At 40.4% G+C, this 24854-nt stretch overlaps 1 protein-coding gene across 4 annotated transcripts in view; it reads right to left on the reverse strand.

Annotated features, from left to right (window-relative positions):
- The window catches only part of rasgrf1 (Ras protein specific guanine nucleotide releasing factor 1), a 206352-nt gene extending 185541 nt beyond the window's left edge, over nucleotides 1–20811 (reverse strand). For 2 of the 4 annotated variants that reach the window (XM_047822463.1, XM_047822461.1), the window contains exon 1: nucleotides 20147–20810. In XM_047822463.1, the coding sequence (XP_047678419.1) occupies nucleotides 20147–20422 (276 nt within the window). In that variant the 5' untranslated portion in view covers nucleotides 20423–20810. Of the gene's footprint in view, nucleotides 1–20146 lie in introns of all 4 variants that reach the window. The other 2 variants (XM_027174727.2, XM_047822462.1) reach the window with 2 other exon arrangements.
- Between the last annotated feature and the right edge of the window lie 4043 nt (nucleotides 20812–24854).

Below are 24854 nucleotides of genomic sequence, written 5' to 3' on the forward strand. Positions count from 1 at the left end.
TTTATTTTTAATAAATTTTCAGAGATTTAAAACAAACTTCTTACACATTGTCATTATAGGGAATTGTTGCAATGAACTGAATCCATTTTGGAAAAAGGCTGTAACATAACAAAATGTGGAAGAAGCAAAGTGCTATGTAAAGTCAATATACAGTAAACCCAGGTAATGCCCGCACTATTTCTAATAGTTTTAAGCCACATACAGTATCAGCTCTGAGGCAACCACTATTAAATATTTTGATGTTACATTACCTTAAAGGGTAAAATAATTTTATACATGTTTTTTTTCAGAACTGTTGAAACAAATATACTTTTTTATATTATACTTAATTAAGCCTTCAAGCTAAAATATCTTATTATACATTTCAAGACTGGCACAAGAGGATTTCTTGTTTACATTTATGGCATTTGGTAGATGCCCTTTTTTTTGTACGTCCAAAGTGACGTACAAAAGTGCTTTTAAGTCTCTATTGATGGATGCATTAACACTGGTTCACTGGGTCACAGACTTAGGATACCATCAACCTAAAACTGTTCAGTTGTTTTTTAAATACACAAACAACAAACAATGATGAGAAAAATGAGCAATTCTTTCAGGAAGAAACACTTAAGGAAACAATTGTTTATCTGGCAGGGGAAGAAACCTAGAATCAGGTCATCTGCAACAAGAGAGGGGCAAAGAAGGCTGGGAAGATCAATAAATTTCTTCTTCCCTCTGTCCTGGACATTTACAATACATGTTGCATCTGTAAAACCATAATTATTTTGGAATACCCCACACATCCATCACACACATTCTTCACCCTCCTGCAATTTGGAAAAAGGTACTGAAGCATCTGATCCCTCCAAACCAGACTGTGTAGCTGCTTCTTTCCTCAAGCCATCAGACACCTGTAAGATGCATAGATGCCTGGATGTTGTCTCATTTCTCTATGTACTCCATCAGCTATATATAGACAAAATGAAAATAAAATCTGACTTGACTTTTACAGGTCAAATAATATTATTTACCAGCCAACAGAAACCCAGTTTTATGTTACAAGCAATTCTCAATAGGCCATTAAGTGAATTTCACGAATTCCTGTTATTTTAAGAATTAGTGACATTGAGGTGTTCATTCTCATTTGCTGTTTAAAGATACATTGTTAGTCACATGATCAGAGGAGCACAGCATGACTCAAAACCTATTTTAATCTTCCCCATCTGTTTTTAGATTTCTTTTCATTTTTAATTGCATTTCATAGATTTTCATAATGTCAAACATCTTTGTACAGTTTCACACTACTTGACCACATGGAAGTGCTGCATCTTTATTAAATGGACGTACAAGTGCACACTTCATCCTTGTATATACCTATTGATACTGCAGTCAAGTCAACCACTCTGGTAATATCTGTGCTCAGGTGACAGAGTACCCTGATCTATATCTTAATGTGTTAAACAACTTCGAACACGCCATGTTTTGTTTAAACCAACCCATTTTTAAGTGTGCAAAATATTAGAATTTGTGACTAACAGTTGTTTCTTGTTGTCATTTTAGACTGATTGCTTAAAAAGGGAAAACCAACCCAAAGACCAAGCAATTATCTAAGATCATTGAAAGTGAGAAAAGAGGGAAAAATCTGTGACATTGCACAATGGACAATACAACTACTAACAACCAAACATCAAACAGGTAGGCCAAGAAAAACAAAACAGTTAAAGGAAAACACTGTGAGCTATAAAGAAAAACCCAAAAACAAAAGACACAACCTTGGCAAGTGGCAACTCTATAAAATGCAAATCACAGAGCAGTAAGAACCCTATAGCCTGATTGGAATTTGCAAAGAAATACAGTGCAAAGCAGGATACAGGAGCGCCGCAGCATAAATGGCTGCCCACTGCTCTGGGTGTGTGTTCACGGTGCGTCTGTGTTCACTGCTGTATGTGAGCACATTGGATGCGTTAAATGCAGACAACAAATTCTGAGTATGGGTCATCATACTTAGCCGTATGTTACATCACTTTTCAAATAGTTTAAATAACAATAAAAGATTCTTGAATTAACTTGATTTGAAAGTAAAACTCGCAGAAAATACAATAAAAAGAATTCTGCACTGCAGCAGGCATAATTAGGGAGACAATTAGACACATGAGAAACAGGTCTGTACACATGGGAAGAAATTAAGACAAAGGCAGGGTAAATACGTGAACAAGAAACGTAAACAAAAACAAATGGCAAAAGAGCGATCTACCGGAATGCCCCAAATGTTCCAACAGGCAAAAAGTTTGGGTATGATCCTGACAGTACTCCCCTTCGAGAAAAAAAAATGAAATCTCATTGCTTACAATTGTGTGTAACACAAAAGTGTTACAACTGAGAGAAATTGTGGCACCAACGATTTCAGCTGTCCAGATAGGGTATTTAAGATTCCTTATTGATTTGATTTGATTGTAAGCACACATATGTCAAACATATTTTAAAAACCAGCTTCTTCAAACATATCTCAAGTTAAGTCAAGAAGCTTTTATTGAAGTTTCAACCATATATAGCTCCTGCAGTACACAACATTTCAACAGGACAATGGTGTGTCAGGATCCAGCCTGGATTTTGGCCACGTGCTTTTGCTTATGTTGTTTATGTTCTGTTTTACGTGTCTCTTCCTCCCCGACTCTGCAAACCTGTTTCTGATGTGTTAATTTTGTTGTATATTTAACCGTGCCGCATTGCCTATGGTGGCGTGGAATACTTTTCGTCCTATGTAGTCTGGTCATGTCATGTTTTGTCAAGTCCTTGTCCCGGTTTCATGTTTTTTTAGTTAATAAATTCAGTTTATTTTACGCTATCCTGCATTTGGGTCTGTTTTTATCCCAGAGTCGCTGACAGAAGGATTCCGCCAGACCAAGACCCAGCAGGATAGCGTCAGCCTGGACCGGTGTAGCGTCTGGCACCGGTCATTTCAGATTTCATGTCCCAGGCACCCTAAATCTCAACATCTACTCCTCAATTAACCGATGACCACTCCGTTTTACGATTTTATTGAGGGCTACACTCCATAGCGTCACACACCCACACCTGGCTCCAGAATGTCTGGAGTCATCACAAAGACCAGATAACCCCATGCGGCTCATTGGGGCCCGCAAACAGAACACACACACACACACACACACACACACACAACACAATGAGACATTCCTTTTACTAATAAAACCCAAGATAAGGTACTCTAAGGTTCTCATTCTTATAACCCTTTTTGGAATGTGTTTCTTCTTTTAAGACTTGCCTGACTTAAAATTATTTGCTCCTTAATTTCCTGACAAGGGTGTATTTTATTCATGTGTCAGAAAACAACATTGTATTTTAAAATCTGTTATACTCTATCATCATATCTTACTGATCATGGCATGTTAATGTATACCTGTTCTAATGCCGTATGCCCCTTTAAGGTCTGATGTTAGAATGTATACGAAGCTATCGTTTTCTTTTTACTTCCCTAATGAAAGTGCATCTTGTTTTATGTTTCATTTTTGTTTCTTTGCCTTTATAAGAACACAATATCGTATTAACCTCGGTTACCCTTTGATTAATGATCTATGTATGTAATGTACCGCTGCCTTCATACCGTCATTACCCTTCATGTTTTGTATCCAAATGACCACAAAATTATCGGTTACTCATTTTTCAAGCACTGGTGTATTTTATGTGAGCATGAAAGGCACCATACCATCTTAATACACCCTGGATCAAACTTTAAAGTCATCTAAAAGTTTGATAGCTAAACCACGCCCACAGACACCTGAAACAAAGGGAGTTTTTCCCTCCAAAATCATGACTGAAGTATTGGTCATCTCCCCAAAGATGGGTGGAGTTCGCGACCTTTAAATTGTCAGAAACACCACTAATCCGTGGTCAGACTTCCGGAACAGCTTCAAGACGACTCCATCTTCCTTCAAAGAAGTTCCAGCAAGCTTCACTTCCAAGAACGACAACTGCTCTGATCTTCAGGAAAACTTGGAAGAACGTCTGACCCCACCCTAACTGACTTTTCAGAGATTTCCCTGTTGCATCCGGACTCTTGTGCAGTAAGCCAATGCAAGTAACCGTTTCCTTTACCAACCAATTTAGATGCGTAATTTTAAGTAGGAATCTTTCATTGAATCTTAAGGTGAATTTAAGTTTCTGTGACGATTTCCCAGTTAGGGTGTGATTAATTTTTGAGTCTAAGCTTGCCATAGCTTTCCTTCCTTTCTCTAGTTTCTTCTTTCCAGTCTCTTTCTCTCTTTCCCCAATTTTAATTTCTTTTGTTTTATTTTATTTTCATTTTCGTTTTCCCTATTTCTTTCCTTTGTTTGTGTAGTTAGATTTATGTTGTGTTTGTCTCATTCATTAAATGTCATAATTTTGAGCCACAGGTGATTTGTCTCTTAGTGTCGCTCACAAATTAAGGTACCTGCAACATCGGGTCTGAACTACATGCTCTATTGAGTTAATTTAATTTTAATTACGGTATACAGTAAAAGGAAAGCAAATCTTTCTTGGCCGGGAAGATACCGCCTTCATAGAATTAATAAATGTACACGGCCTGTTCGCCGGACGAACAGACCAAATAAGCGTAACCTTAATTGCATTACCGTTAATTTCAACTTAGGTTAAAGTATTTAGAAGTCACTATAACACGTTATAGTTACTTATAAATATTTACCTTGCTTCGCGAGCCAAAATCGCTACACCGGCTTATTGTGGGAGCATGTTTTTTCCTGCCTTTTTTCTTTCTCCTCGACTTTTGTTTTTTGTGTGTGTGTGACATCGCCCCACATTTATTCCAGGGGGGACACCGCCCCAATTCCGGTTTCCGCAGGGGATACCGCCTCACTCGCCGTGTGCTTTGCTTCCACACACCTGCCTCGCCATGTGCCTTGCTTCCCCCCCGCTGCCTCGCCATGTGCCTTGCTTTCCCCTTCCTGCCTCGCCATGTGCCTTGTCTCTTCCTCCCCGCCACTGCACACCTGTTCCCGATGTGTTAATTGTGTTGTATATTTAACAATTGCCAACAGCGGCCTGAAATCCTTGTCGTCCTTTGTAGTCTGGTCATGCCATGTTTTGTCGAGTCCTTGTCCCTGTTTCGTGTTTCTTAGTTAATAAATTCAGTTTATTTTATGCTATCTGTAATGTGTCTGTCTGTGTTTTCCCCTTGTTTCTGTCTGCCGTCTCTCCCTGATGTTTATTGTTTTGCTCCGCCCACTCATTGCTCACCATGGACACTAATCACATTCCATCTCTTCCCCAGGTGTCTTGTCTTTGTCTCTAATCGTCTCTGCTTTGTTATTGGCTCCTGTCCACTATATTTACTCTGTCTGTTCACTTCCCTGTTGTTGGTCGTTGTTTGTGTTTGTGTTTGTATCTGGTCTGTGCCGTTCTCTGTTCCTGTTCAGTGTCCCGATCTGTTTTGCCTGCCTACTGTTTGTTTGTGTTTTGTTTATTAAAACCTTAAAACTGCATTTGGATCCTCAATCGCCTTTGTCTCACCGTGTCACATCGTGACAGAACGACCAACCACATGGATCCAGCAGAAATCCTGTTTTGTCTACGTCAGGAGGACGCCCCAGTTGAGGAATACACGGAGGTATTCTTGGACCTGTGCAACGAGGTCAACTTTGGGGAGAAGGCTCTCAAGGACATTTTTAAGTACGGACTAAAGGACATCCTGCGGTATCTGATGCCGTCTACTCGAGAGATAAAAACATTCTCAGAGTTCGTCAACTTGGCGTTGCTCCTGGACGGGTCCACGCTGAGCGTGAGCAGTGTAGAGACGGAAGCCGGCCGTAAGTATTTTTTGGGGGGGGCAGCAAGCATCGAGGTCCGTGGGCCACAGAGTGGAATCAGCCACGGACGCCCGAATGCTCCACAGTGCCTCCGCCCAGACCAGTCCCGTGCACACCCGTGATTGAGCCAGTTCCCATGGCTACCGTACCGGCGAGCTCGGCTGAGGTCCGTGCTGACCGGCTGGTCTCCAAACTGGCGGATACCCCGATGAGGTCGGCTCGGGCGGCCGGCATCCCTAAGCCGCCAGCTGGACCAGCCGGGTCGACGGAACCGACTGGGTCGCCGGAACCGACCGGGTCGATGGAACCTGCCGAACCGACCGGGTCGACGGAACCGGCCGGGTCGACGGAACCTGCCGAACCGACCGGGTCGACGGAACCGACCGGGCCAACGGAACCGACCGGGTCGACGGAACCTGCGGAACCGACCGGGCCGACGGAAACGACCGGGTCGACGGAACCTGCCGAACCGACCGGTTCGCCCGAACCGACCGGGTCGAAGGAACCGGCCGAGCTGACGGAACCAGCCGACTCAGCCGGGTCGACCGAAATGACTGAGTCAGAGAACGCGGTCGACATCATGACACCCAAACTACCTGAACTCTCTGCCTGGCCTGAACCTATGCATGTTTCTGTTTTCCTGTGTTTTGCTTCGCTGGACTTGCCAGCCCTTCTACCTCCTGTCCCTGTTCATAGGCCTCCAGCACCACCCTGGTCTCCGGTCCTGCTCTGGTCTCTGGCTCCGCCTCCAGCACCACCCTGGTCCCCGGTCCTGCTCTGGTCTCTGGCTCCGCCTCCAGCACCACCCTGCTCCTCGGTCCCGCTCTGGTCTCTGGCTCCGCCTCCAGCACCACCCTGGTCTCTGGTCCTACTCTGGTCTCTGGCTCCGCCTCCAGCACCACCCTGGTCTCCGGTCCTGCTCTGGTCTCTGGCTCCTCCTCCGGCACCGCCCTGGTCTCCGGTCCTGCTCTGGTCTCTGGCTCTGCCTCCGGCACCACCCTGGCCTCCTGTTCTACCGGCTCCGCCCTGGCCTCCTGCTTTGTCGGCTCCGCCCTGGCCTCCTGTTCACCCGGCTCCGCCCTGGCCTCCTGCTCTGCCGGCGCCGCCCTGGCCTCCTGCTCTGCCGGCGCCGCCCTGGCCTCCTGCTCTGCCGGCGCCGCCCTGGCCTCCGGCTCGGCTGGCGCCACCCCGGCCTCCTGCTCAGCGGGCGCCACCACTACACGAACCCGACCCGCCCTCCCACCCTGGTTGCGCCTTCGCTCCACCCGCCTGAACTGGGTTTTGTGGACTTGGGAGCATCTGGAAGCCGCTCGTGGGGGGGGGGAAGACATTCCATCTCTTCCCCAGGTGTCTTGTCTTTGTCTCTAATCGTCTCTGCTTTGTTATTGGCTCCTGTCCACTATATTTACTCTGTCTGTTCACTTCCCTGTTGTTGGTCGTTGTTTGTGTTTGTATCTGGTCTGTGCCGTTCTCTGTTCCTGTTCAGTGTCCCGATCTGTTTTGCCTGCCTACTGTTTGTTTGTGTTTTGTTTATTAAAACCTTAAAACTGCATTTGGATCCTCAATCGCCTTTGTCTCACCGTGTCACATCATGACACTATCCTGCATTTGGGTCTGTTTTCCTCCCCGTGTTGCTGACATGGTGCTACATAAAACAAAGACAGAGCTAAGGACTTAGTACGTAGTCCTAGTCACATAAGGTGCAACTGTGCAACCTGGTGCAAAGGACAAGACAGACAAAACAGAAAGACAGTGCAGGACAAAAGACAGGGCAAACAAAAAATACAAGACAATACACAAAAGTCAATACACAAAGGACAATAAACAGAAACAGCGCCAACCAGTGTAAATACTGTATGTTCAACAATATTGCATGTGCAGAAATACTGGAATAAACACAGTATCATAGCAGCAGCTACCTGAGATATTGCAGTGTTGTGCAAAACAGCAAACGAATAAAATGTGAGACAACATATGCAAAGAGGAAAAGTTAGTGTGCAAAAACAGCATGTAAAAAGTTGTATGAATATATTTTGGAAGTGTGTGTATTTGATGTAGGTCTGTGCAGTCCATACAGATGATGTGCATGTGTGAGTTGTGCTCAGTACAGTTCAGTTCAGTTCAGTTCAGTTATTAAGGAGTCTGATGGCTTGTGGAAAGAAACTGTTACACAGTCTGGTTGTGAGGACCTGAATGCTTCGGTACCATTTTCCAGATGGCAGGAGGGTGAAGAGTGTGTGTAAGGGGTGTGTGGGGTCATCTACAATGCTGTTGGCTTTGCGGATGCAGCGTGTGGTGTAAATTCCAATGAAACTCCAATGATCTTCTCAGCTGTCCTCACTATCCACTGCAGGGTCTTGTTCAGTGGAGAGTGGTTGCTCTGTGCTCTCCGGAAGTTAACATCAATCTCTTTGGTTTTATCAACATTCAGAGACAGGTTGTTGGCTCTACACCAGGCAGTTAGCTGTTGCACTGCCTCTCTGTATGCTGACTCGTCGTTCTTGCTGATAAGATCCACCACAGTCGTGTAATCAGAGAACTTGATAATATGGTTCGAACTGTGCATTGCTACACAGTCGTGAGTCAGCAAGGTGAACAGCAGTGGACTGAGCATGCAGCCCTGAGGGGCTCCTGTGTTCAGTGTGGTGGTGCTGGAGATGATGTTCCCAATCCTGACTGACTGAGGTCTCCCAGTCAGGAAGTCCAGGATCCAGTTGCAAAGGGAGGTGTTCAGTCACAGCTTCCCAATCATGTGCAGAGGAACTGGGTCTTGATGTGCCTCATGACAAGCTTCTTGAAGCACTTCATAACAATGTGTAGTGTGACGGGACGATAGTCATTGAGGTAGGACACTGTAGACTTCTTTGGGACGGGACAATGATGGTTGTCTTGAAGCACATAGGAACAACAGCGTTGCTCAAGGAAAGCTATTGACTTGTTTTTCACTTGAAATGCTTAACAATGTGGGTTTTTTTCTGTTAGCCTGACATTGCCTAACATTTTTCAGTTTTTCAGTTTTTGCAATAAAGTGTTTTACTTCAACACTTTGCTGTCAGTATAAATGCAAATGAATGCTTGGCTGGCAACAGGCACATATTATGACTGCTTCATCTAGCTCATTTTGTATGTTTTAGATCACTCACCCGAGGGTAATAAAATGTATATGAAAGTCATAGCTTCTGTCAAGCAAGCAAAGGAAAAACACAGCGCCACTGCGTTTGGTCTGGAATTCTGAACAATCGCTGATGGCAGCAGTTAGAATAAGCCAGCACTCATGCAAAAAAAAAAAACACATGCTACAAAAGCAGCAATGCCTCTCATGCCCTGCAGTGAACCTTCAACTGCAGTCTAGAGTCCTCTCCTATACTTCACTTACACACGTACAGAAGTTCCAATTTTCATCCCCATAACTGTTTCAGCCTACACCAAACCTGCAATACCTGCGCCCTTAAAACCTGGAGGCTCTATTCCAACAAACGAAAAAAAAATGCTGTACGAACAACCTACATCTTTGTACATTTTTTTTGCACACAATCAACATGTAAATAAAAATATTTAACAGTCAAAAAGTCTATGAACACAACGAGCAACCAAGAATAAGAACCCAGTGGCTTTAGCGGTTAACTAGTTTGCCTGGCACCTACAGTTTTGGTGGTTCTATTAATGCCTGGATGGTCATATAGGATTGTAGGTTTGAATCGGTGCAAATCTATACAGTGGCTCAAACCAGCCTGGGTACTTGTGGAGACCACCTCTCACCCCTTCAAAATCACAGAGGTTGCCAAGATGGAGGGAGATTTTCAAATCTCCTCTTTAGTTTCATTCATTTTTTTTTTTTTTACAAATGAATATTAGAATTTAAAAAATGGAGTCACATTCACACAAACCAATTTTGGGGAACTAAAACACAGCAGTAATATGTCAACTGTCAAAATTGACAATGAAATGAAATGTTCTCATTTAGTACTTTCCTGTAGTAAAAGTTTTTTGCCAACTTAAATTTGAGTTTGAGTTATTGTTAATTTATGTGGGGGAATTTGACTTTGTCCACACTTAGGTCAATTTTCTGGGATCTGGATGCAGTGATCCAGAAAATACAAAAATGGAAGATAACAGCAACCAGAGGAGCAGACAATTACTACCCCAAGTAATATAAAAAGCAGCTTCTGGAAGTATTTTGGGTTCTACACTGTGGGTGGCAAAGTGGCAGAAAAAGATATGGCTTTTTTTTTTTTTAAAAAAAGTTGTCTTACACCTCCTCACCTATTGTCTTTCCACCCCAACAAGGCAGCAGAAAGTCAGACAGAGGCACATGAGCCGAGCAGTGCTGCAAGCATCCAACCTCATATAACTGCATATTTTTGATCTGTTATCTTTTAAACTAATGATACATGTAGCGTATAATTAGTATATGGTCAACAGTAATAGCATAGTACAGTAGTATCATATACTAATACACAATGTCTCTGATTAATACGCCACCTGCCATGTTGACTAGGGGTGTGCCATATCATACCATCCATGATAACATCGGTGTAATGTTTTACATGATAAAAAAGTGTCCTCTCACGATATCAATGATATATCAACGGCTGCGATGCAATGACATATGGTGCATTTACGTTCCCTTGCACACACAGCAACAACACTTAAAAAAAAGAGCAGCATGTCAGCCTCCGATGACGAAGATTTTGTACCGAAAAAGGAAGCTATTTCAATAGTATGGAGGTGGTTTGGTTACAAGAGGTCAGACCTCCAACAAAGCATAATTTTTTGCAAAAAATTCAAGTGTTACCGCTAAAGGAGGAAACTCAAGGAATTTGTTTCAACACTTGAAACAAAAACACACGGTCGAGTACAAACAGGCTATGAAGGTACGCGAGGAGGAGATACTAGCAGCTGGTGACGTGCAGCCCAAAAGTAAACAAATGACTCAAATTTTGCCTGTGATATGCGTGACAAATTAGCCGCTATGCTATCTTCAATAGATTTATTTTGCCTCAACCACAAATGAAGCAACAGAGAAAACAGCCATGCCTGAGATAGAGAAAATCACAGCTGAATAACAGCTACTTGAACTGTTCACCAGCAGACAGAGAGAGTGATCCCCTTATGTGGTGGAAGACACATGAGGTGAACTTTCTTCACATCAGCTGTTTAGCCAAGAAATACTTCTGCATCCCTGCCACCAGCGCTGCCCCAGAGAGGCTATTCAGCACTAACGTGAATACAGTAACTTGTTAAAGATCTGCTCTTAAGCCAACATCAGTGAATATCTGGTGTCCGTGACAAAGAATCTAAAGCTCTGACTGTAATGTATATGCCACATGGATGGCTAGTTAACTCTTAAATTGTTTACATGTACAGTTCCAGCACTGACATTCTAACCAGACTTTCATTTTATGTTTGCACAAAGAATTAGAAGCAATGCAACAGTTTCAGCACTGACATTCTACCTTACTTGATTTAACTGTTACTTAAGTTTTGATAGCATTTTTATTTTATTTTTATAGGCAGTAAGTGTATTACATTTTGAAGGTTTTACATTTTGCTGCTGTTTGTTTACATTTATACTTAAAATTTTAGCAATTCAATTTTATTAGGTGACAATATTGTACAGGCTCCTGATAAGTTACAAGGTTAAATTACTTTAGTTACTGTTAAACTAGTGTTAAGGAGTTACGTTACATAGGGAAAACACTACCAACCCGTACCAAGGATACGTTTGTACTGTGTTTAAATTTGACTCATGCTGTGTGACTGTCACTACTATTGAACTACAATGCTGCTGCTGCCACTTTACGACAATAGATTTACACTTCAAATTAGGTAGTTTGTCATCAGTGATGGCTCATTGGATGGAAAATGCCCTTCATTTTGTTTGCACTAATACATGCTGCTGCCTGCCAGCTGCAATTGCTCCATATTTCTTTTTCTATACTATAATAAATATAATTATCACAAATGTTCTTGAAATATCATGATAAAATTTAGAAGCTATATCACCCAACCCTAATGTTGACACCAGAATAGGTATTCAAATACACATCTCAGAATCCAGTGTGGTCTATAAACATGCCTCTGAGAACTACCACATCCATACTCTAACAATTACATGTCCTGTCAATCACCTTCCTATTATAGGGTAAAAATCAGGACAATAAAATCATACTTGCAGATCTTTATGGGAAGATGTTTAACCTTACTGCCATGTTCATGAAACCACTCTGTCACCAGTTCTGCTGTGTATATTAGTGCATTATCATCCTGATACATGTCTCCACTTTCAGGGATGTTTGGGATGTTGTGGCTTAGCGGTTAAGGTGTTGAATTATTACTCAAAATGTTTGAATCCCAAGGTCCACCCAGCTGTCACTGCTGGGCATTGAGCAAGGCCCTTAAACCACAAATGCTTTGTTGTATAAAAATGAAATTAAATGAGGTTGAAATCTAAGTTGCTCTGGATAAGGTCATCCACCAAAATGCCACTGATGAACCACCAAATGCACAAAGCACCCAATGTTTGGACATTGACACACCTATCTAGTGCAAATAGGACAAAAAAACAAAAAACTATAAACACTCGAAAAATTTGTTTTAGTAACCTCATTAGCATAAAATTAGATCATAGTGAATGCACAGCCGGCACCATTAATCTGAAGCTAGGACTGTTAAATATAAGATCTCTTGCATCTAGAGATCTTATGGCTAATGAAATGATTACTGATCAGAAGTTTAGTGTTCTGTGTTTAACAGAAACATGGGTCAAAATGGTTTGTCGCAATAAACAAAGCTTGTCCACCCAGTTATAGTTATATAGATCAGCCACACCTAACAGGCAGGGGAGGAGGTGTTGCAGTTATTCATAATGATAAGCTAGGCATCAAGCAAGAATCTAGACATATGTTAAACTCATTTGAAGTTCTTCATATTAACATAACATACGTAGCCATAAAAAAAAAAGTCTACTGAGTCAGTAACTATAATTGTTATATACAGAATTCCTGGACCATATTCTGAATTCCTCTTTGAATTTTCAGATTTAATTTCAAACCCAAATGTTTCGTTAGACAAAGCAGTAATTGTTAGAGACTTTATTTTTCATTTTGATAAGTTAAAAGATCCTCTGAGAACAGCAATTGTTTCCATCTTAGCTTCGGTAGGGGTTAACCAGAATGTAATCAGACCCACTCAAAATGGAGGTCACATTCTTGATCTCGTTCTAACCCTTGGATTAAATATAAAAAATAAAGTCCCATTGCCTCAATCAGAAGCTCTCTCATTTCATTTAAATTGAGCTTACTCGCCATGTCACTGTGTTAAACGTACATCTACTACTGCAGAGAGATTTACCAACAGTCTCCCATAATTATCGGATATGATTGGATAATCATCTGTCCCCACAGAACTTGATCGGGTGACTGACTGTTTAGTGTTTCGCTACAACCTAGATATTGTAGCTCTACTTTAAAGGAAAGTAATTAGAGAGAAAATACTTGCACCCTGATACATTGACAACATACAAACATTATCAGCTAAGAAATTAGAACATAAATGGCATCAAACTAAATTATCAGTATTTCGATTAGCATGGAAGGAAAGCCTTCATAGCTACAAAAATGATCTTAGTGCTGCTAGATCAGTGTAGTTCTCCGGCCTTATTGAAGATAACAAAAATAGTCCTAAATTTATATTATCCGTTCAGAGTGCAAGGTGGGGCGGCTGAATTCCCACCGAATCAGCAGCCCCTTTGTGGCACTCACACTCTGGCTAGGAGACACAGCAGAGAGCCAGGCTCAGCAGCTAGAGGTAGGTAAGATAGAGTAGGACTACTAATGTGCTGTCTTTGCGTCCCTTATTTTTCCCCACAGATTTGCCAGAAGAGGACATGCCGCCTGCCTGCTGAGCCATGCTCCTGGGTGGAAATCCTACTCTCCCTCTACGCTTTGGAGATATCTGCATGTTCGCCTTTCTTTTGGGGACTGCACTGTATCCGTCACTCCCCCTCCCACATCCTACACCACCAATTTGTTTCAATAAAACCTTAATACTGAGTTTTTTTCAAATATCTCCCATCTCTGTTTGCCTTTTTCTGTGTCTGATTCCCTAGAGTGCCCTACAACAGATACTACAAGCAGCTATCCAACCCTTAGCACTGGCTATGTGCCGACATTTTTTTAGCTAGTGGTTATCAAACCTTTGATTAAAAAAACCTGATCTTGACCCAAGGCAGCTGTCCAACTATAGGCCAATATGAAACCTCCCCTTTATCTCCAATATCCTAGAAAGGGTTGTAGTTCAGCATAAACAAGCTCCAGTTAGCCATAGCTAGAACTAAAAGATATGAACATATCACACCTATCTTATCCTCATTGTATTGGCTCCCAGTCAAGTTTTGTCTTGATTATAAAATACTATTACTAACCTATAAAGCATGTAATAGTCTCACGCCACAGTACCTTCGTTCTTGTGTTCGATAAAACGTAGCTGTGTTCGATAAAACGTAGATTTTTATGATCCATCATGCCTACTTTGATCGAAAGGTGCAGGCTATTTGGTAGTACCTCAAGTACAAAAGGATACAGCAGGAGGCAGAGTTTTTCTCACAGAGCCCTGTCAGTGGCGCGGGGGGTAAAATCAGACTCAAATGCAGGATAGCGCAGAAATAAATGAGCTGAATGGCCGAACGACTTCCACAGCCGAGCTGAAGGGCCCGCGGAATTCCGGAAGCAGAGTGGTGTCCCTCACCGGAAAAAATGCGGACCCATGTCACACACAAAACAAAAACCAAAGCAAAAAACATTCCGAAAGAGAGAGAAAAAAAAATAAAAACTCCCACAGAAAGCTGGTCCAGGCTGACGCTATCCTGCTGGGTCTTGGTCTGGCGGAATCCTTCTGTCAGTGGTGCGGTGGTAAAATCAGACCCAAATGCAGGAAGAACAGGTGTGCAGAGATGGGCAGGAGTAAACAAAGGTGGGGCAGACACATGACAAAGAACAAAAACAAAAGCACATGGCCAAAAGTCCAGGCTGAGTCCTGACAGCCCCACAGTTATGGAACAGATTTCCAATTAGTGTTCAGGACTCAAACATAGTCTCAGTGTTTAAGTCCAGCATAAAAACACATTTGTTTAGCCTTGCTTTTTATGAACAGCTTTTCTTAGGTAAAAGAGCAGATCTGGATGGGGTAATGAGTGTTTGGTGAATTGGGATGTTTGGTTGCTGTCGGCTTAGCACCCTCGCAAGTCGCTCAGGTTTGCAGACTCTGGAGTGGTGGAATGCTTTACTTCCCAGGAAGCCCTCGTGTCTTTGTCACCTTCTGGCTCTAGTCCATCTCTCTCTCTCTCTCTCTCTCTCTCTCTCTCTCTCTCTCTCTCTCTCTCTCTCTGTCAAGCTATTTATGAAACTCCCGAGCTCTCAGTGTTCTGAATTCTTAGGCTGAACGTCTCTTCTTACGGCGATACTTCGTCAATCCTGATGCCCGTGGGTCACCCTGCCACCGGATTGATTTGCATGGTCAGCCAGCGACTGACTCATGGGATTGTTGTGGATGGAGCCAACCCGAGACTGTCATGCCTACTTTGAACCAATGTTGTCAGTCAGCTGTATGGGTTAGTCTTTATCAGCAATCAGGTCTGTGCTGAACTCAAAGATTTTGTGCTAGCCCATTAGTTCCTCAGGAGCTCTCAGTTGCACAATTATAAACTGTTGTAGAAAGGACATTATTTACATGTACATTATTTACTGTCCAGTGTCACCCAAATGAGGATGGGTTCCTTTCTGAGCCTGGTTCCTCTAAAGGTTTCTTCCTCATATCATCCTAGGGAGTTTTTCCTTGCCATCGTCACCTCCGGCTCATTAGGGATAGAGGTAGATATATAGCACAGTTAAATAGACAGGTTAATAACAATGGATAACAAGTGTGTACACAGGGAGGAGCAGACGAAGGCGGGGCAGACACGTGACGAGAAACGTAAACAAACAACTGCACGTTGCCAAAGTCCAGGCTGAGTCACGACAGCCACCTGCCATCTATAACATTTTCTGTAATGCTATAAGCTACATTTTCATGAACCAGAAAGTCAATTGTCATTTTCATTATAAGCAAATACGTCCTGAACTTAATTAAAATACTCATAATACATTACAGTAATCCCTCGCCACTTCGCGGTTCAAGTTTCGTGGTTCAAGTTTCGCGGCCTCAGTGCATCAGTGATTTTTTTTTAAAGATTATTCAGCGAAAAATAAAAATAATAACCCAGGATACCAGACAAAGAGAGAAACTCTCTCAGAGGCTTTGTACATACCCACGGGCAATCAAACAAGGCACGTGATTGGCTCCCGGTGCAAGATCTGATTGGCTGCACATCATCACATTCTCCCACCTTCTTCCCTTGTTGTATCTCGCCACTCTCATTCACGTTGTCAACTGTGTCTCACGTATTGTGTTTTCGTTAAGCCCTTTCAATGCCTCCTAAGTGCCATGCGCTTGCAACAGATTCCACTAGTGAGCCCAAGAGGAAGAGGATGATTATGACCATAATTGAAAAGGTCAAACTTTTAGATATGTTAAAACAGGGCAGAAGTTAGGTTTTGAAATTAAAATTAACATTTTATAATTAAGTAGATTTAAGTAAAATATATTAATAAAGTATAAATATACATATTTTAAACATTCTGGTACCCACACACACATATATGGAAAATCCACTTTGTGGAGTTTCACCTATCACAAGGGGTTCCGGTCCCCATTAACCGCGATAAACGAGGGATCACTGTACTCCACAACTCACACAATACTTTTCTAAATGCATAATTTGGCTATATGACAAAGGTAAAAAAAAAGTCTCAACACCCATAACACCTTGTTTTTGAGTTAGACCTATGCTAGAACAGCCAATGAGACAGTGCGATGTACTAGTAAATTTGTAGTTATCAGTGCATTGGCTTTTGCTATACCGACAGCAAAGCTTTAATACAGATTTATATATAGTTTCACCTGCCTTAAAACAGGGCTAGATGTTAATATGATTCCAGTATGCACTCACAGAAAGGCAGCTCTACCTATTCAAATATGCATAAAAATGCAAAAAATAAACAAGACAGAGATATTTACCTGCCCAAAATGAAGCATAACTTTTCCAAGTTACTTAACAAAACAAATTTGGCATAAGCAGTGTTAATATCATTGAGAAGGAATCAACAGAATGGTTTTCCTTTTCAAATGCAAATAGGAGTTGCCATAGGAACCAGAAGTTGTGCAAATGCAGATACTAATAAATAGGGACATTAAATGGATAGAACAGGCTTGTTGATCTGTATAAACAACAGATAATGAACCCTGGCAGGACAATTATCAAGAGGATGAATATTTTTAGATCCAACATTTATATGTTAAATATAACATTGGTTTATTTTGTTTCTTTTATGGGAAATGCATTTCTGTAATTTTTGCATGCACAAATATGTACAGTTTTTATGTTAACATCTATATGCAACACAGTTTGTGCTAAATTGAAGCTGCAAGAGGAATGCAAAATAGATTCACAAAACCATTGCAAAGAACATTTTTTTCAAACCATTGAATAACCAAAAAATCTAAAAAGAAAAAAAGTGAAATAATAACATTGGCATACACTAATGTTATAAAGGATTAATATATAGATGCATTACATAATGGATATTGTACTTTGGGGTTGGGTTGAAGGCTGTAAATGTGAGTGAGACACAAAAAGAAATGCAGTTTCTCATATTTGTAGTGTGCTTTCTTGCTTTCATCATCAGCAACAACAGTGAAAATGTTGACTAGGAGAACATAAGGTCTCTGATTTCTAGAAAAATGGTCTCAAATTGCACATTTTTGTAACTACTTACTGTGCATTACATGGTAAATATTTAAACATCTACCACCCAGCTGAGTTTTTGCTATTGCTCTTGCTATGTGTTCTGAACCTCCTGTAATGTTATTACCCCAATAGATTGGAAATGATGGAACTGTTTTTTTCTCTTTAAACTGTCTGTATACCAAGAAAGTGAATCTACATCATATAGCCAAATGTCTGTGGACACCTGATAATCAAAACCTATTTTGCTCATTGATCATGCCATTCCAAATCTATGGTCAATAATACAAAGTTGGTCTCCTCATAGCTGATATAACTGCTTCCACTGGGAAAGCTTTCCAGTAGATTTTTAAATATGACTGAAAAGATTGTGCCTTTTCATAAGCACGAGCACTTTGTAAGCGCATTAGTAAGGATTTCCACCTCACCTTTGAGTCTTTAGGGACCACTTTGTGCCAAGGGCATTGTCACTGTTTGTAAAAAGGCCCATGTGTAGATATGATGGTCAGGTGTCCAGATTTGACCGTATACTGTTATGTATATAGTGTTAGTAGGGCTGGGCGATAAAATGATAACGATATGTATCACGATAGACAAGTGATAGATATCAACAAAAAATGTGTTCGATAAAACGTTCGATATTTTTTATTCTTCGTCAGAAGAAAACAGAGGTTCGGAAGCAAGTTTGGTTGCATTAACAAAACACTCACTCTCCAGTAACCTAGCAACATAGGGAGTGAAACGCTAACAGCCAATCATGTAACAGTATCATGTTTGGTTGTGCCATATCGTTGTCTCGTGCTGGTGCATTCCTCTTCAGTAACAGAAAATGAGCGCCGCAGCGAGCGAGGAAATTGTAAATAAAAAGACGAAAAGTCAGCTACTTTTTCAAATTTCTGCTGGTTTTATATTTCAAACAATGTTACTGTACTGTATCAGGTTTGTTTTTTTATATTACAGATGCATCTCAGTCTACCTCAGTTTTATTTATGTTTACAAAGCACATATTTTAAAACACTTTATTCACCAGAAGGTGAACAGCTAGTGAATTTCCTAGCACTGAACTTGCACTAAATTCTCAGGTTTCTCTATGTTTATATTTAACACTTTGCCCTATTTTATTACACTTTATTAACCATTTCTTACATTTTCTTTCAATTTGCACCTTAAATGTTGAGATAATTGTTGTGTTCATTGTGACTTTAAACTTATGTTTACATTTTAATTATTTGTTTTCCATGGTTGTTGACATTTCTGTCTTAATAACTGAGGGGATTATGATCAGAGGAAGGTTAAGTTTAAAATAAAAATGTTTAAATGTAATATTTTTCTCCTGGTCCTTATTTTAAATAGGTCATAAACAATGTCAATAATTATCGATATCGACCGATATGAAACACTGATATCGTGATACAGTTTTCAGCCTTATCGCCCAGCCCTAAGTGTTAGGTTAACTAATAGCAAATAAACTGGAAACTGAATGTGTACACACACACACACACACACACACACACACACACACACACACACACACACACACACACTCAAAAGTGGGATGTGGCTTGCATTTGCATTCCAATGGAATTTAAAATTAATAGAGTTATGAATCAGGAGGAGATTAACATTTGTTGAATGGTTAATTAGGGACTGGTCCTGGTCCCCTGCCCCTATGGAACTGGCACCATTGCAGGATCTAAATTCAATATCTATATTTAATAAATTTAATTCATTGTCAAAAGCACTGTATAAATAGAATTGAACTGAATTGCATGAATTTCATAAAATGGTTTAAAGGGTTAGGGTTTTATAAAGTATGTCTGTCAACTGAGAAAAAAAAATATATAAAAAATTAGCAAAGCTTTAGTGAGAATGAAGAAATGCTGACCAAGAGTGTGTCTTAAACCCCAATATCAGAAAGGTTTGTTAGATGCGGTTGCCAAGGTATGCTGCTATTAATAACCGTGCCGGAATAAAATTACTCCCTCAAACATACACTAATTCGACACCACTTTTCCGCATGATGGCGACTCTGGGATTTATCAAGTGCCTTCCTTATCATCAGTCTCTCTCTTGGAAAAAACAGCATCAAGCTTACTCTTGGACATTTTGGTCAGGAAATAGTCAGAACTTGACAGTAATTAATCTGATACAACAATTTAAACATACATCCACCAAATTTGTTTTCAATCTTTGTTTTCAATTGTTTAATATAAAAAATAACAGAGTTTATCTAAGATATTGTGTGCTTATTATGTAACCTCCAATGCAATATAGTTCCCCCTCCCAACCCCCACGTTAGGGGAGATGTAACAAAACCAGACGTGGCGTTTGAATAAACTGCATACATAAAAAAGCAGTCCTAATTGCTTATCGTTCTTACAAGGTCTCTAAAAAGGATGTTTAGAAATAAAGCCATTTTATTTTTACCTGACCATGGATCCAGAATTGATATTAAAAAGTGATAAAAACGCAAAACAGCAAATTGTCCTCTTTTTAGACATACCTGTTTTTCTAAGCACTCCTTGGCGGAGAGCGATGGCTTAGGCGATGGCGACCGGTCACACACGCAACCCTCCAACAGGTACAATCCTGAGGGCCGCGAGCTTGACTCACCCTCGAAATAAAACAGCATGTTTTGCAGCAGCGCAAACCATTTGGTGTGCCATTTCGTGTTGTCCGAGCTCTTCTTACTTAGGCAGCCCCGCCTCGTGCCGTCCTTTTTTGCCAAAAGACCCAGGTATGTGATGTGGCCATCATTGAGTCTCATTCCCTTCTGCATTTTCGCGGACAAAATGCAAAATGCAGGTTCGGCGGGTTCCTTACATTTTATTATTCGAGCGAGAGATCCACACGATTAAGGAGCGATAAACCGCAGCCTGCTTGTTGGCGTCACGGAGGGATAAAGCACGGCGAAATATGAGAAACCCAAGTGTATTAGCATCCTAGCCGTGAGCGCCGTCTGAACTGACGCGAGGACGCGTGCGACCTCGTTAATGTGAGAGTCAGGCTATTGATTAAATAAAGGTTAGCGGTGTTCTAACGTGAAATTGTCCAGAAATTACCTTGCGCCTGAGCGATAACAGGGGATTGACGAAAGTGTCACGTGATTCCATGCGTTTCAAAACCTTCGAACGAAGAAGTTTGCATTAGTGCTCTATTTCATATCTATGAAGATTTTCTGTTAGAGAGGTCGTTTGACAAGTTAATGACTAGCATCAAGAACAGTTAACTGGACTCATGATATTATAATACTGAAAACGTCTCTAAGGGGCAGGGTAGATTTTATAAAGTTTCCTGGTCAACTCATGAGTCGCCTGGTCTGCTTAACTAAAGCACCCCTCTACCCGTTTGGATCAATATTACACTGCATATAAGTGAATTCTTCACCAAGGTCCTGTTACTGTGCCATAAAATCAATAAGTGTTCATTTAACACTTTGTGAGCATATATGGTCCAACTCTACACAGAATAAAAAATATACTGTCTATAATGTTAAATATTTGTGTTAATATAACACTGTGTAGTGTTAAAAATAACACTTGCAATGAAAAAAATATTAGAATAATTAAATTATTATAATAATTCTAATAATTAGAATAATTCATTAAATTATGGCTATTCAATTAGTTTGTTATGGCACATGTTCACGAAAAGCATCCCAAAGAAGTACATAAAATGGTCAGAAGATCAGTAAAACCTTTGCCAGTTATCTAGCTCTTTATCCTTTGGAACAATTGACTTGTGACTTATGTCAGAGATCTATTTCTGGCATATCTGGTCCCTGCTTTGGAATTTTCTTGAGAACGTACACTGATTATCTTTACTTTATGATTACTGTTTATTCTGCCCTTCACTGATCTTTTGACTTACCAGCTGATGATTGTATGATGGGTGATTGTATATGCCACAATGAGATACCTGTTCCAATGTAAATATACTGTATAAAAATAAAAATAAATAAATAAAAGAGTTAATCGGAGAGCCATATCACACTAATTGAGAATGTAACTGATACTTACAGAGGGTAAAATAAGTATTGAACACGTCACCATTTTTCTCAGTAGATTTATTTCTAAAGGTGCTATTGACATGAAATTTTCACCAGATGTTGTTAACAACCCATTCAATCCACACATGCAAAGAAATCAAACCATAGTTGTCCGTAAATTAAGTTATGTTTAATAATGTTAAATGACACAGGGAAAAAGTATTGAACACATGAAGAAAGGGAGGTGCAAACAGGCATGAAGAAAGGGAGGTGCAAAAAGGCATGGAGCATTGTACATATACAGATATAACGCTTGCTATTCAGGCCAAAGAGTTCATATTTTTTTCCTCAGATCAGAGAATCCTTCAGGTGCATTTTGGTAAACTCCAGGTGGGCCATCACATGCTTTTACTGAGGAGTGGCTTCCATCAGGCCACTCTACCATACAGACCTGATTGGTGGAGTGCTGCAGTGATGGTTGCTCTTCTGGAAGGTTGTCCTTTCTACACAGCGAAATGCATGAGTTTTGTCAGTGACCATCAGGGTCTTGGTCACCTCCCTAAACAAGGCACTTCTCCCCGATTGCTCAGTTTGCCCGGACAGTCCACTCTAGGAAGTGGAGGTCTGCAGATAATTCCTTGGACTTCATAGCTTGGATTGTGCATGTTCTGACATGCACTGTTAACTGTGGGACCTTATATAGACAGGTGGTTGCCTTTCCAAATCATGTCCAATTAATTGAAGTTACCACAAGTGGACTCTAATCTGGTTGTAGAAACCTCTCAATTACAATCAGTGGAAACAGAATGTACCTGAGCACAATTTAGAATGTCATGGCAAAGGCTGTGAATACTTCTGTACATGAAATTTTTTTTTTATTATTTATTGGTAATACATTTGCAAAGTTTTCATGCAAATGTCTTTCACATGGTCATTATGAGGTATTGTTTTTAGAATCTTTAGGAAAATAATGAATTTAATCTATTTTGGAATGAGGCTGTAACATAACAAAATGTGGAAAAAGTGAAGCATAGTGAATACTTACCCGAGGCACTGTATGTTCAAAATAATACAGTCCAGTAGGTTACAACAGCATACACAGTTTTAGCATTCAGACAACAGCAAATATAATTCATCTCACAAGGTGCTACGCAACAGATAGAATGGATATAAAAGTCTACACACCCCTGCTAAATGTCAGGTTTTGTGGTGTAAAAAGGAAAGAAAGGAGAATCCAAGATAGGATTTTTTCCAGCCTTAATGTGAATCCAAAAGTGGAAAATTACAGTGTTACAATAGTAGTACAATAACCCAATTCAGGATGTACCAAACTCAAACTCAGAATGTACCAAATAAAGAACAGCTGTTTCTGTAAGATTTTTTTCACATCTTGGTTTCATCTGACTGTTGAAGCCATCAAAGACGGCAAATAGGTTATTAAGCATCCATAGTATCTCACTTCTTATAAGGTATAGATCAAGAGAGGAGTATAAAAGAGTTTCCAAAACATTATATGTATTATAGAGCACTGAAAAAAAAAGATAGAGACAATTGAGCACCACAGTGATACCGCCAAGAATGACATCCCCTCTAAAATTTATAAAAAGTATTATACAAATACAAATATTTATTACTCTCTGCAAAAAAGCAATTCAGTCATACTGCAAGACATTTGTGTGTGCTAGTAACTGAAGATTTCACCTTTTATCTCAGCAATTGCCCAAAGCAAACATAAAAAATCAACAGAGGAATGGCTAAATTAAAAGAAGAACATCAAAATCAATGTTTTGATCAATATACTATGCAACAGACTGTGCACAGGAGACGCCCTTACAATAAAAAAAATACAAAAAAAAAAATAACAGAAAAAATGTTTCACATTTTATTGTGTTCTGCTGCACAACAGGACCCAACACTATTCGTGTAGCATGAGTAAGGCATTGCCCTGATCATTAATTTCATCAATGATTCAAACAAAAATACATGTACCATATAACATCATCAATCATTGGCTTAGATGCACAAAGCCTGCTCACCTCCTGAGCAAGCTAATCTTGTCCTTACTAAGGTCTCTTGTCCTTACAAAGTCCCCTGCCAACTTGTCTCCAGTCCACTGGCAAAAAAAAAACAAGCACAGGCAATAACAATTTCTAGTCACAACAACTAACAGTCACGAGAAACAGAAGGACAGGGCCTTACAAACATCGCTTCAGTAAAGATTTCCACCACAGTTCACTCCTTTTTTTTCCCTGGGACAATACACAAAATTTTACTAATCATTAATCAGTAACAAAATCTGAACTCTAAACAGTCTGCACAGCTGTATTATTAATCAACCACAGCATTAATAATCCACAGCATTGTTAATCGATTACTTAATCAGTATCAATTAATCAGTTACGAATATATTCACGTATGCTTTGAGCTAAGCTTAATCATTTACAATCTCACATCAGTGTATCATTTCCCCCATAGGGTTTTCATAAATGCCTGATCTTCGGTGGACAATATGCCTTTTTTTTTTTGTGGGGACAGGACTCATACATTAAAAATGCAGTTAAAGGCAAAGCATTAATCTCATTGTTACATCTCTACAAGTCACAGTCTGTTTCTGAATCAGTCTTCGTCGAATGTTTGGACGTTAGATTGGACATTATAATGTAATGAACGCATTTGTAAAGGCAAGGGCCAAACAAACATAATAAGATTAATTAACACTCACTGGAATTAGCATTGATAGATAGGGAGTCCACTGTCCAAACAGTGTATACCAATGAATAAGGGGAACACTCTGCCTGTGGGCAGATCCCGTCATCTGAATACGGGTAATATAATTGAGCGCACCTAAGTCTGACGATATTACCTAATGGTATGTTCCCTGTTCCTACAAAACAGTGTGTGTAGTTTAATTTAGGAGGAGGCTGTGCAAGAAATGTGTTAACTCTTGTTTGATTTACCTTGAGTGTTCGTTGCAATACATGCATTAGAGTCAGTAGACACATATGCCCCTTTTCCACTGAGGCAGTTTGAGTGCTGGTTTGGAGCCAGAGCCTAATTTAGAACCAATTCTTTCTTTTTCGACAGCCAAAGCACCGGCTCTGAACCAGGAAAAGTGGTTCTTAAGTAGCACCAAAACTTTGCTGGTCTAGACTTAATAACCGCTTGCGTTAGGTGCTGTGGGCGGGGCTACTGTTAGCGCATTTGATAATGTACCTTAAGTATA

This window comes from Tachysurus fulvidraco, chromosome 13 (genome assembly GCF_022655615.1).
Source record: "Tachysurus fulvidraco isolate hzauxx_2018 chromosome 13, HZAU_PFXX_2.0, whole genome shotgun sequence".
NCBI classification, from domain to species: domain Eukaryota; kingdom Metazoa; phylum Chordata; class Actinopteri; order Siluriformes; family Bagridae; genus Tachysurus; species Tachysurus fulvidraco.